Source organism: Populus trichocarpa, chromosome 17 (genome assembly GCF_000002775.5).
Source record: "Populus trichocarpa isolate Nisqually-1 chromosome 17, P.trichocarpa_v4.1, whole genome shotgun sequence".
NCBI classification, from domain to species: domain Eukaryota; kingdom Viridiplantae; phylum Streptophyta; class Magnoliopsida; order Malpighiales; family Salicaceae; genus Populus; species Populus trichocarpa.
In genome coordinates, this window is record NC_037301.2 from 2,365,236 (window position 1) to 2,378,295 (window position 13,060).

The following is a 13,060-nucleotide window of genomic DNA, read 5'->3' on the forward strand; positions in this document are numbered from 1 at the left end:
TTTACCATTTCACAAACTCTCTATACTTTTCATTTTCTTTCTCTTTTCTATAAATTACTCCTCCTATGATACTAAGTTAAGAATAAAATGACCCTCTATTCCAATAAAAAACTTGTTTTACATACAAGTTTGTGGAAGTCACCCATCAACCCACGAGACTTGTGGCCAAGCCCATCGCTCCACCAATCCAAGATCGTAGTCTCAAAGAGCTCAATCCAATCCTGAAGTTTTCATAGCTTCATTAGTGGCATTATCTATAGAAAACTGAACAAAAACTAGTTCTTTCTTGTTTTACTTCTTATCACCAAAAGTTTTTTTAATGGATGACGACTTGAAAACTTCAAGATATGAGAGAATAACTAATCTTTCTACTATAGTTACTCCAACTTCTCCAATTCTCAAACAAATCACGTATCAAGTGAAAGTGCTCAACAATGTTATTGTATCTATACAACAACAGTTTCAGATTTTTCTCTCCCTTCACGAAAAACATAACATCTAGCTCTACTAAGTGTACAAAAATAACTTCAATTCTTTTAAGGAACAAGATAGAACAACATGCAAACTAGTAAGCACAAGAACATTCATACTCCAACTCTCTCTAAAGGAGTTTATCTTGCTATAAACAGCATTCCTTAGCAAGTCATATTCACATAAGTGGCTTTTGTTATCAATCTTCCTCTTAATCTCGCACGCAAGCTTCTTGTCAAAAAAGATCAAGATGCAAGACGATATTAATAATTGCATGATCTTCAAAGAACAAACAACGATCACCCCTACAAAATGAAAGATTCTCCATTTTATCTTCAAGTGCTGTACACTTATTTCTTAAATGATTGTGTCTCTGTCATGGCCAACTTGAACGACTACAATGGAATTACAAACCTAGAAGAAGCCCAAGATTGCATTCTAGAGCATTCTAGAGCTTGTAGCCCAAGATTGCAATCGTGGAAAGCCCAGTCTAACTTCATCAAAATGCAAGCAATCTTTCCTAGAAGACGGCTTCACCAAGAGTTGGCAGCTTTCTCTAAAACAGAGTAATTATAAGTTGAGGTTACCTTCGGTGATTGGTTAGGAGTTCATGTATTAAGTATGTATAACACATACAAGTCCAAGGGTGTGTTGGAAATAATTACTTAGCTAGTCACTTGGTCACCAAGGCACACGTAATTACCAATAATTAAACACAAGGGTTTCTTACATCCCCTGTTTTTTTTATTGTCCATCTCCACAAAGTTTCTACGCTGCCATGACATTGTCCACCAAAAGATTACAAATATTTCACTTTCAAGGCTTACAATAATTCCATTTGGACCACTAAACAGCACACGACTTCCTTCCTCCCCAAGCCAAAAGACCCTTATAAAATGACCCAAACAAAGCCTCTCAGCTCATCATCAACCCTAGTTCATTTCCACTGGTCTCTCAACAAAGACGCCTGGAACATGTTTTCAGGCCATGGCAACTCATGGGTACTGTCTAGCTGAAGCATATGTGTTGCGAAGATTACACAACGATAAATTGAAGAGAATGGAAGAGGAGAAGGCTAAGATGGATGATGATGATGATGAGCTTGATATCGAAGTGAACTGTTTCTTATCCATCTTCAAGAAAGTCTTTCCAGCCCGAGCCGTGCTGGAGGTTGGCGCAGGAAAAGAAGCACAGAGGTTGGATTCTAAGGTGTGATTGGAATCAAATTAACGCTAGCTGATGCATGTATAATTAATTACTTATAATACTAGATTCTGAGTTAACTCCAGAATTTATTTATTTTTCACGTTTTTGTAATGCAATTCCAGATTGAAAGAATGAATTGCTTGTGTGTTGTCTTGATTTCATGTGAAATTGTTTGACAAAATACTTTGAATGTTTAGTATCGTGGCGGTTATTTTTTAAAGTATTTTTTGTTTGAAAATATATTGAAATAATATTTTTTATTTTTAAAATTTATTTTTAACATCAATACATCAAAATGATTTGAAAATATTAAAAAATTCACTTTTTTTTTAAAAAAAAAAAACTGAGCTTTTACATATAATATAAACAATTAGATATGCCGTGATTAATGAGAGTACTAATAATTAACTTCAAGTTAATTATTTCAAGATTTTCAATCAATTCATAACAGTATTATTTTACTATTTAAAAAATTTTAAAATAAAATAAAATGTCATTGCTTTAAGAAAAACAACTTTAATATTCAAATTAAATTTTAACCAAAATAATAGGATCGAGTTAAGTTACATAATCTCTTATTTAACTAGATCAACTTTTACCCAACTTTTTTAACCTAGTTTAAGCCAAGTTTTAGATGAGAACGACTAGATTCCTAGTTGATGTATCCAGCCAAGTTTAATAACATGTATTTAAACCATAAATCAAATTTTAAAAAGTAAATTTTTATAAATTTCTACCGATCGTTTCTTGCCAAATTCTTTGAGACAGAAGGCCGCATAAATAAATTTTAGGAAATCTATCATAGGCTGTCAGATGGCCCAAGAAAAGTTCAAGAATCATTCAAGTAAATATGGCTAGCTCTAATTTGCCATTTCTCCCAATAAACAGTAGTTTGTCACTGCAACTGGTAAGGATTCATACTTTCAGATCTCCGAAAATAATTATAAACCATGGCAGTTCAAATTCTAGCAGCTTATGGCTGGACATAAAGTTATCTTTGTGATCAATAATTAATATTGAGGAAATAGTCTGCACTCTGCACATCTAGCAGAATTTTCTAGCCTCCCAAAATAACTATAAAATAAACTAAGATATTCACTCTTGTTGTGCTCTGGATTAAGTTAAAAAAAATTTGAATGTAAAAAAAATATCTAAATGTGGTTTATGTTTTTTTTAGTGGAAAAAAATTAAATTATGTGAGAGTTTACCCGATATAACTCGATTGATTTTATTAGTCCAAAAACAACATATATAACCCATGAAAATAAAATTTGACTAAATAAAATTTAAGATGATATATTTTCTTAATATTAAAATAACAACATATTGGATTGACTTGGGACAACCCGGGTTAACGTGTCAAATTCATTACCCGGGTTATGAGACTATGATAACCCTATAGAAAGTAAATCAAAATAAATTATAAAGCTTAATTTTTAATCAGCTCAATATTGAATGGTAAAATTGAAAAAAAAACAATTAAAAAAAACTAAAAAACAACCCAAGTTAACATGTCAAACTTGCAACTCGGGTTATAAGACCAAGATAACTCCATGAAAAACAATTCAAAACAAAATATGAAATTCAATTCCCAACCAGCCCAATATTGAAAGATGAGATTAAAAAAAAACATAAAAAACAACCTGAATCAATCCACCAAACTCATAATCTGGGTCAACAGACCAAGATAACCTTATAAGAAAAAAAAATTAAAAAACAAACTTGATTCAACTCGGGTTAACTTGTCAAATCGATGATTTTGGTCTTGACACTGAGATAACCTCATAGATAGAAAATCAAAACAGCTTATAAGGCTCAATTCTCAATCTCTCATGTCGGACTAATGTTGAATGATGAAATTTTTTAAAATCTTAATTAAAAAAATAACATAAAAAATAAGACAAGTCAACTTGAGTTAATCGTTAAGAACTATTCTTGGGTCATAAGACCAAGATAACCTAATAAAAAAAACTAAAACAAATCATGAAGTCCAATTATCAATCAAACATAATATTAATTGATGAAATTGAAAAAAAAATTAATTAAAAAAAGAGAAAAAATGAGTCAATTAGGTTAACCCGTCAAATTCGCGACCCGGGTCATAAAACAGGAAGAACCCAATAAAAAGCAAGTCTAACGTTGAAGGACTTGTGACCTAGGTTATGAGACCAATATAACCTCTTAGAAAAAAATAAAAAGAAAAAATAACTTGTTTCAACAAGGGTTAAAATATCAAAACTCGTGATCTTGATCATGAGACCAAAATATTCTCATATGAAAGCAAATCAAAACAGATTATGAAACTTAATTTTCAATTGACTCAATATTGAATGATAAAATTGAAAAAAAATCGATTAAATAAAAGACGCAAAAAAACAACCCAAGTCAACTCAGATTAACATGTTAAGCACTATTATCGAGTCATGAGATCAGGATAACCTAATGAAAAGTAAACAAAACAAATCATGAAGTGTAATTATTAATCAAATCAATATGAAAGGATGAAATAAAAAAAAATCTGAGTCAACCGAGTTAACCCATCAAACTAGGTGAACCCATCAAACCTGAAATCCATATCATGAGAGTGTGATAACTAAATAGAAAAAAAAATCTAATATTAAAAGATGAAATTAAACAAAAAAAATATTGATTGAAAAAAAATCATAGAAAAAAAAAAAACAAAGCAAAGTACTATTCCAATAAATAGTGTTTTGTGAGGGGTATAGTAAAACTGCATCCTCTTTTATTAATTTCCAATTGATTCAATATTAAATGATAAAATTGAAAAAAAATCAATTAAATAAAAGATGCAAAAAAACAACCCAAGTCAACTTAGATTAACATGTTAAGCACTATTATCGAGTTATGAGATCAGGATAACCTAATGAAAAGTAAACAAAACAAATCATGAAGTGTAATTATTAATCAAATCAATATGAAAGGATGAAATTAAAAAAAATTAGGGAAAAAAAATCTGAGCCAACCGAGTTAACCCGCCAAACTAGGTGAACCCATCAAACCTGAAATCCATCTTATGAGAGTGATAACTAAATAGAAAAAAAAATCTAATATTAAAAGATGAAATTAAACAAAAAAAATATTGATTGAAAAATAATCATAGAAAAAAAAAAGCAAAGCAAAGTACTATTTCAATAAATAGTGTTTTGTGAGGGGTATAGCAAAACTGCATCCTCTTTTAGTTTGTAGTTAATTCTCGGGTCATAAGACCAAGATAACTTAATAAAAAGTAAACAAAATAAATTATGAAATTTAATTCTCAATCAAATCAATATTAAATCAATAATAAAGAACTAAATTGAAAAACAAATAATTAAAAAAAATCTGAGTCAACCGGTTTAACCCGTCAAACCTGGGATCCATGTCATAAAAGTGTGATAACTAAATAGAAAAAAATAATAATAATAAATGATAAAATTAAACAAAAAAATATTGATTGAAAAAAAATCAAAGAAAAAAAATATTAAAGGATGAAAAAAAATTAATTCAAAAAAAACTAAAAAAAAAAAACAAAACAAAATAGTATTCTAATAAATAATGATGTGTGAGGACTGAGGAGGGATACACTGAAACCATCTCCTCTTTTGGTTTTTCGGTTTATAGTTAATTTGCTTGGCTTCATCATAGGATTCGAAAACTTTCAGTTATGATTTAAACTACACAAACAATTTAGTAATGGAGAGAAGATGGAATCAAGGACTGTGAAACCGAAGAAAAGCTTCTAGCAAGCAGCCTGCTATTCATAACAATGGCAGCCATTGCTTGAGAGCTTTCTTCTCGACTGCGTCAGAATTAACAATGCAATCTCAAGTAATACCTATGCGAAATTGTCAAATGGAGTTAAACATAGAGATAAAGGGAGAGGGAAGCAGGGAGAGGCAACAATTGTAAAATGTTTACCAGGCAGCATTGTAAAGAACCCTTTAGAAAATTGACTTCAAATAAAGATCAACATCCATGACAATACAAATCACCCCTCCTGCTTTCTATTTATATACAGAAGATTTCTCTAAATTCCAGTACTAATAACTTTGGAGCAGTATCAGCTTGTATACAACAAAATAAAAGATGCGAGTCCTGCTTTATTGCATCTTTACTTTCCTCAACCTGTTCATCAAAGACTCTATAGATGTTTGTATTCTGGTGCCATCTGTCTGCACAACTACTTGAGATGCCTGGTGCAAACTTTGAATCCCACGACCCAAACTGGCAATTGACGGGGCTGCAGGAAGAGATTCAACAGCACATTCAATCCCATCTCCATACATGAGCAATGCTGAGCAAGTTGCAACACTGCAACCAAATGCTGTCCAAGGTAGGACACCAATAGGTTGCACCTGCCGTTTTCTCATTATTTCATAGAAAGCTGTTCTCATAGTTGAAAAACTGGTTTTCTCAGCAGAGGCTATAACACTGTGGACCACTGTCCGGATTTTCTCAGCAGAAACAGCTGCTTTCAACGCAGATGTTGCATTGGCTCCAGAATTGGCCAGTCCAGGGGCCAGCAGTTTTGTTGGACCAAGAGTCTTGCCCATAGATATTGCCATTATCTTTTGAGTTTGGATCAGCAAAAGCTTAAGGGCAGTAGGAAATTTAAATGTAACAACCTTCATGAATGTCGATGCATGAACAACTTTGGAAAGAGACGAAGCTCCAAAAATTGCTGTTGCCCCAGCTCCAACTGCCACCATAGGTTTGTTAGAAAGTAGCCGTCTCTTTTCATCATGATTAGGAACTTCTCCATCACTTTCACAATTAGTGACAAGCTTCCCAACCAAATCCTTCACTTCTGGAGGAACAGGAGTGTTCCAATGTTTCCTAATACCTGCTAAGCCACTAGCATCCACCACGGCTACTATAGTCTTGAAATTCCTAGTCTGGCTTTGAAGGGCCTGTGCAATGAGTGCATATGACTTGTCCTGAACCTGAAGCTCTGAAAACTCAACTTTAGTCTTGTTGGGCTTCCCCGCTTCTTTAATGGGCAATCGACCGGCACTGTTAAGGGCAATTCTCAGCCCCTCAACAGCAACTCGGAAGGTGTGCACTTCAGATATAATTTGGGTATCCACAGCTTCCCCCCTGTTTACATCATCTAGCATTTTCTGTGCAAAGGCTAAAGCCCTCCCAATGAATGGGAGATCAATAAATATATTATGTAGATCCAGGAGTAATGGATAAACAGATTGGGCGAATGGTGGCACCTGGAAAGTGTTTCCTGGCTGAATTTCTTTTAATCCTGACTCTGAAACAGAACTTGATGGACTCAACTTCCACAATGACACATCCATATAAGAAGATAACAACTTCACCATCCGTGACTGAACATTATCATCAAGACTAAACCTCTTTGAACTTTGCAAAGCAATCGAACCCACATTCTGTGGCACTAAACTACTAACAAAAGCATGAAATTTGCTCCCTGTGTCAGCTTCACTCGAATTAATGTCCCCGATAACTGTATCAATGGATGATGTTTCCAGCACCAAAAAAGATGAACCGACCTCCTTGGCCACCCTCCTGGCAGCCAAGATATGCCCGTGAAAACTAGTCCCAAACATTTCTCTCAAAACCAAGTTGCCAGCCACATCTTCATACTTTTCCTTATTAATCTTTTCTAAAAAGCATCTTTTAATCACTCCAAATGACGAAGTGGGAACTAGCTCATCAACAATATTTCCTAATTCACTCTCTTCAGTTTGAATATCAACCAACGCCGAATGACCCACCTGAGCCACTACAGCATCTGGTCGAACCTCCCTAACAAGGCACTCAACGTCTACAGCCGACCTCTCAGATAAATTCTGAGCACAGAGTATATAAATCACAGATTGAGATTTCGGATCGCGAACTGCAAAAACAAATCTTTTCGTGTTTTCTGGTATAGAAAGCTTCCTAACTATTTCATTAGATGCTTTCAAATCATCAACTTTCAATATTGAAAAAGGCCACACGTTTTGTAGACTATAGATAAATGCAAGTGCCATTACATCAGCAAGAAACCCCTTCTGTTCTCTACCAGGAAACTCAATCTAGACAACAAGATCATCCAAAACAAACAATACATTCACCAAAATTTTCCAGAAAAAAAAATCCCATTTCAATTTAGGACTCCAACATCAAGAAAGTCAGCTCCTTTTCTATTTTTCTTCTTTTTCCCACCTTTTACCAGGAACCAAACAAGGGAAAAGAGGAAAATCATAGTTTCTTTAAGAACTAAATTTGCATCAGTAAACTAAAATTGAGTAGCCCAGATAAAGATAAAGCAAGAATCTCAGAGATGTACCTTCTGTTTCCAATGAAATCCAACGAGATCGATGTGACTTTAATGATTTTCCCGAGAAAGATAGAGAAACCTGGGAGAGAAAAAAAAATTAAAAAAAAAATATTGAGAAGTCTGGCTAAAAAAATGTATTATAGGGTTTGAACTTTGAAGTAGTTAAAAAAAAAAAACAAAAAAGCACAGATTATAGGACTTTGACTAAAACGATGTCGTGCTCTCTTCTCTTCGGTGTTCAGCTTAAAGAGATCGTACTGGGCCGGATCAAAAGGTAATTTTAACAAGAAAAAGATACGCGGGTTAATGTTTTTTTTAAACTAAGAAAATTTTTAAATGATAAAAATTTGTATTGTTTTTAATCATATAAGATAATTAAAGATAAAGCTAAAATATATGAAAAAATCATTATATATATGTACTAGTGTAAATTGTAATAGTGAATTAATGATTTTGCTCTTGAAAAAACTCTTAATAAATTGATTTTTAAGAGGTAAAACGGTCTTTTTATTTATTTATTTGTTAGTTTTTAATTGTTAAAGAATATTTAAATCTTTTCATTATGTTTTTCCACAATAAAATAATTTTTTTACCCTAAAAGTAAATAATCATTTAAAGGTTTAGAGTCTTTTGAGGCATTTCATATTTTTACTATAATATAATTACTCTATTATCTTTAAATTTAAATTTTTAAAAGCTTGACTTGAGAAGCTAATTCATAGTTTCAAATGGTTATTTTTTTTTTAATAATGTTTGAGTCCTGATGTTAAAGTATTATTTGTTTTTAAATAAAAAGATGCAATAAGCATTTGATGTGTATATTGCATGCATCAACGCATCAATCGTTTCACTCCTTTCAAGTAGCATATACGGTTGAATATGGTGGTCAAAAATATTATCATGTCATGTCATTCAATTCATATTGGCCTCTTCTTTTTCCTTGTGCGATGCGTGTAGTCGTCGGACCTCTGATGCGTTGCTAATAGCCTTTTCTTTTTTCTTTCCTTCTAGAAATTCATGTTTGGCCCTCCATATTTTCATATCAACCCTTTAATTTTATTTTTCTTTTGATTTTGTCCTTTATTTTTTTATTTCTATTTGTTCTATTTTAATTCATTTCACAATTTTTATTTTGTTTTCAATTGCATCCTCCTTTAATTTTTTTTATAAATCAAATTTGGTCTTCTTTCTTTTGATTTTTTTATTTAAAATAATTTTTTAATTTGTTTTCTTTTTCAATTTCACCCCTTCATTTTTCTCTCCTTCCATATTTGATGCTCATTCTTTTCTTCTTCTTTTTTTGTTTTGCTTTGGTTAGTTTTTTAATTTGAGATTTGTTTTTCCAATTTCATCATTTAAATTGGTTAACAATTAAAATTCTTAATTGAACCTGAATCTTCAATTCCAAGTGTTGTGAATTTGGAATATTAACTTAGGTTTAGAATCACATGGATCAATTAGTACAGGTTGAAGGAGTAAGTTTACTGATTTTTTCTACAATGGCTTTCATACTCATCATACTTTAATTGTTCTGAAATAGCCATTTTACAATTATCAAGGTTACTGCTATCTTTTTTATTATTGTTTTGCAAATTTAAGTTGATATAATGCCTATAAATTCAAAACAATACTTAACTTGAGTCTAAGGTTTTTTTTTTTTTTTAAATCACTCACTTTTAAAGCTTAACTTCAAGGGCTTAATCATCATCTTAGAGGCAATTTGATCTTTTACCTATTGTTGATAATAATTAAAAAACTATTTTTTTATTTCATCCATTGATATTGAATTGGTTAGGAAATAGACTTCGTGAATGGTTTTCCTGTTTTGTTTAAGGTTATTATGGTCTTGAACAAATATCTATTTTAGGATTGATACTTGAAATTGCAAGCATTTAATTTTTATCACATAATTAAGTCAAAATTATTTTTTAAAAAATTACTAAACCCGACTAAGTTCATGAATTAAGTCGCATGTGACCGGTGTCATCCAATATGCTATTGTCTCGATACTTTTAAAAAAATATTCTTGGTTTTTTTATAAGTTGATCCATGCTTTTACCAATCATTCGAGTTTTCTTTAAACCCATTAAATCAATCAATTCATATCAGTTTAGCTCTTATATAGTTTAATTGGAAACTCGGGCTAGATAAGAAGTCAGGTCAAGGGATTTCAAAATTTACATGCTTGCTCGGATTTAATAGCATTGTCAAAAAAATCCTCATGCTCTTAGTGCTCCTTTTCACTTTAAAAAACTTGGTCCAGCCCGTGGCAGAGTGCGGACCAATAAACTAGTAAATACTAAAAAGAGTTGTTTATGATAATAAAAAAACCAAGAAATTGAGAAATAGATGAAGATTAAAAAAAAAACACGATCTCATGTTGTGTTGTGCTATTTAATTTTTTATTAAATTATGTGTCAATTTTTTTTATAAAAAGTAAAATTTAAAATCCAATTAGAAAAAAAAACTTACTAGCATACTTTCTTATTATTAATTTGACTTGACCTTATGAATTTTCTAATTGCATGGCATGAGTTTTAAGTTGAATCATGTTAGAGTTGTCTTGATGTATTCTGTTTGACCTAGCGGATCCAATTGCAACTCGGTTATCCCATTCAAAAGTTGATTTGACTTAAAAAAATTTCAAGCCACCTTCGTTTGAGTTAAAAAAATAATTAAGGCGATAACATTTTTTATCAACCCGAGTTAACCCATAACATAGGTCATATATCCGGTTAAGTTTAATAACTTTATTTTTTAAAATCAAAATTTTTATTTAATTATATGATAATAAAAATAAACATGCAAAGAAAATCAATTGAATAAAATTTAAGGAAAAACATCATGAAGAGCCATATAAAAAGAGCACTTGTTAATATTACAAAAATATGTTATTATCTTAAAAACAAAGTAAAAATTGAACTATAGTTTATTAAATAATACCCCAAATACACTTTAAATGAACTTATTTAAATGAGTTTCAATTAAAAAATTTCAAGATATGATTTGACTTGGAAAAAAAAACTCCAAGACAACTTTGTTTCACCTTATTTAAAAAAAATTTATCAAGAGGACCACATTTTAGATCGAAACAAGTCAGTCTAGTTAACCCATTAAACTATTGACTGGAGTCATTGACTTACTTGAGTTTAATGAATAATTTTTCTCATAACACATCTTTCACACTAAAAATAGACATTCACTTAAAAAAAATTTAAGATAAAAATAAATAAATAAATTATTGAAGGTTATATAGAAAGACCATTTGTTAATATTATAAAAACAACGTCATAGTCTAATTTGAAGAAAAAAAAGTATTTTCTTAAATTACACTCCAAATATATTTTTAACTAACTTATTTGAATGAATTTCAATTTATATGGAAGAAAAAAGATGGTGTTGTTTAACTTCTTTTTTAAAATATTAAGATGACAGTGTTCTAGATCGACTTGATTAAACTTAGTCTAACTCGTGAAACATGTGATTTGAGTTATAGACTAGTTTGTTTGAATTATTTTATCAAGAATAGACATTCACAAGAAAGTGACCAAATAAAATTTAAAGAAAAAAACTCATAAAGGGTTGTATAAAAATAGCATTTATAAATATTATAAAAAGAATGTTATAATCTTACATAAAATGAAGTAAGGCTTGAAAGATATTTAATAAAATAATATTCAAAATATAATTTTAATTAATTCATTTTATTGAATTGAAATTTAAATTAAAGAGGTGGAAAATTTTAAGGCCGCTAAGCACCTAAGACTACATAGACTAATATGCATGTCTTATAAAATAAAAAATCCACGCGCGTGGGTCTGCAAGGCTAGTTCCGCGCACTTAGCCTTTTCCTTTTTCTTTGTTTGACTCAAAGGGTGATGACCTCCTTAAAAAAACTAAGCGATGCGTCATTGAATGCTTAGTTTTCAACCACCAGAGAGTTGGTCAGAAAATTGAACTAGGTTTTTTTTTACCAAAACAATTATTTTCGGCCTATTTTCATATAAAAACATCTAATAAACACCTTTATAACCTAAAAAAATTAATATATCAACTCAAAATACTCCTAAATTGGCCCAACAATACAAAATCAAGATGGGAAAAATTTCCTTGTCAACCTTCATCTACTTTTTATAGAAAGTTTAAAAGCAAAAACATTTGAATGAAACTCTTTTGTCAAATGGAACTATTAACATCTTGAAATTTTGTCAATCATTAATTTTCTCTCTTATTCGACATTTTTCTATAACACTCTCTCTCCTCTCTAAAATTCAAAGACTATAAAATAAAATAAAATAAAGCTTTGGACCAAAATGAAAATTGTAAAAACTAAAAGGACCAAAATGAAAATCAAAACAATTTTGAAGGCAAAAAAAATGCAAAAGAAGGCATGATTTGAACAGTTAAACAAGAAAAGAAAAACTTTATTTTAGCCCAAAAATCAAATTAGATCCTTGCAATTTTAAATTGTTTTTTAAAGCAACAAAATCAAATATGTTTTGTAAAATTAAGCATTAATCGAATGTAAAAATATTTTTTTGACACCTCAAAAACCTCATTTCAAACAAATCAAAATAATTTCTTTTGCTTGAATCTGAAATAACATTGCAAGGATAAAATTAATAAATAATTAATGAATAAAATAAAAAAAAGACTTCAAAAACTAAAAAACCAAAAAACATTGGTCTAGCGAAGCGGATCTAAAGGAAAATCACCATCACTTTTAGTTTTTTTTTAATGTAATTGTAATTGTAATATGACATGAATTGGGTTTGGGATTTTAATTTTATTTCTTTTGTTGTGTTAAATAAATATCATTGTTAAATGAGAAAATTAAAAATTAATGTTTTTAGTTTTATAAAATGAAATAAATAGTTATTGTAATTTAAAAATTAATCAATTAATTATTTGATTAATGTTGATCATGCTTAATTTAATATTTTATTTTTGTTTTTAAAATATCTTGTTTCTTTATCCCTGCTTCCATATTATCTATTTTTTATTTATGAAAATAAATGAAAAAATATTATGAAATAGGTGAAAGTAATCATGTTCCAAATAGATTTAAAATCATAAAGATTAATTAAATAT

The 13,060-nt window shown here is 30.2% G+C and overlaps 1 protein-coding gene and 1 long non-coding RNA gene across 2 annotated transcripts; one reads left to right on the plus strand and one right to left on the minus strand.

Annotated features, from left to right (window-relative positions):
• Positions 1–1,317: 1,317 nt before the first annotated feature.
• LOC127904513 (uncharacterized) lies at positions 1,318–6,241 on the plus strand. The gene is made up of 3 exons (XR_008057786.1): positions 1,318–1,680; positions 5,736–6,010; positions 6,098–6,241. It is a non-coding gene; the product is annotated as an uncharacterized LOC127904513 (long non-coding RNA).
• On the minus strand, positions 5,605–8,105 carry LOC18106966 (uncharacterized). Its single transcript, XM_024589445.2, has 2 exons — positions 7,979–8,105; positions 5,605–7,724 (listed from the first exon to the last, which is right to left on the minus strand). The coding sequence occupies exon 2, from the start codon at positions 7,677–7,679 to the stop codon at positions 5,778–5,780; it is 1,902 nt and encodes a 633-aa protein (XP_024445213.1). The 5' UTR covers positions 7,680–7,724; positions 7,979–8,105; the 3' UTR covers positions 5,605–5,777.
• Between the last annotated feature and the right edge of the window lie 4,955 nt (positions 8,106–13,060).

Bases quoted from the DNA above. Each gene is read 5' to 3' on its own strand.
- LOC18106966 (XM_024589445.2), bottom strand. From the start codon at position 7,679: ATGGCACTTGCATTTATCTATAGTCTACAAAACGTGTGGCCTTTTTCA.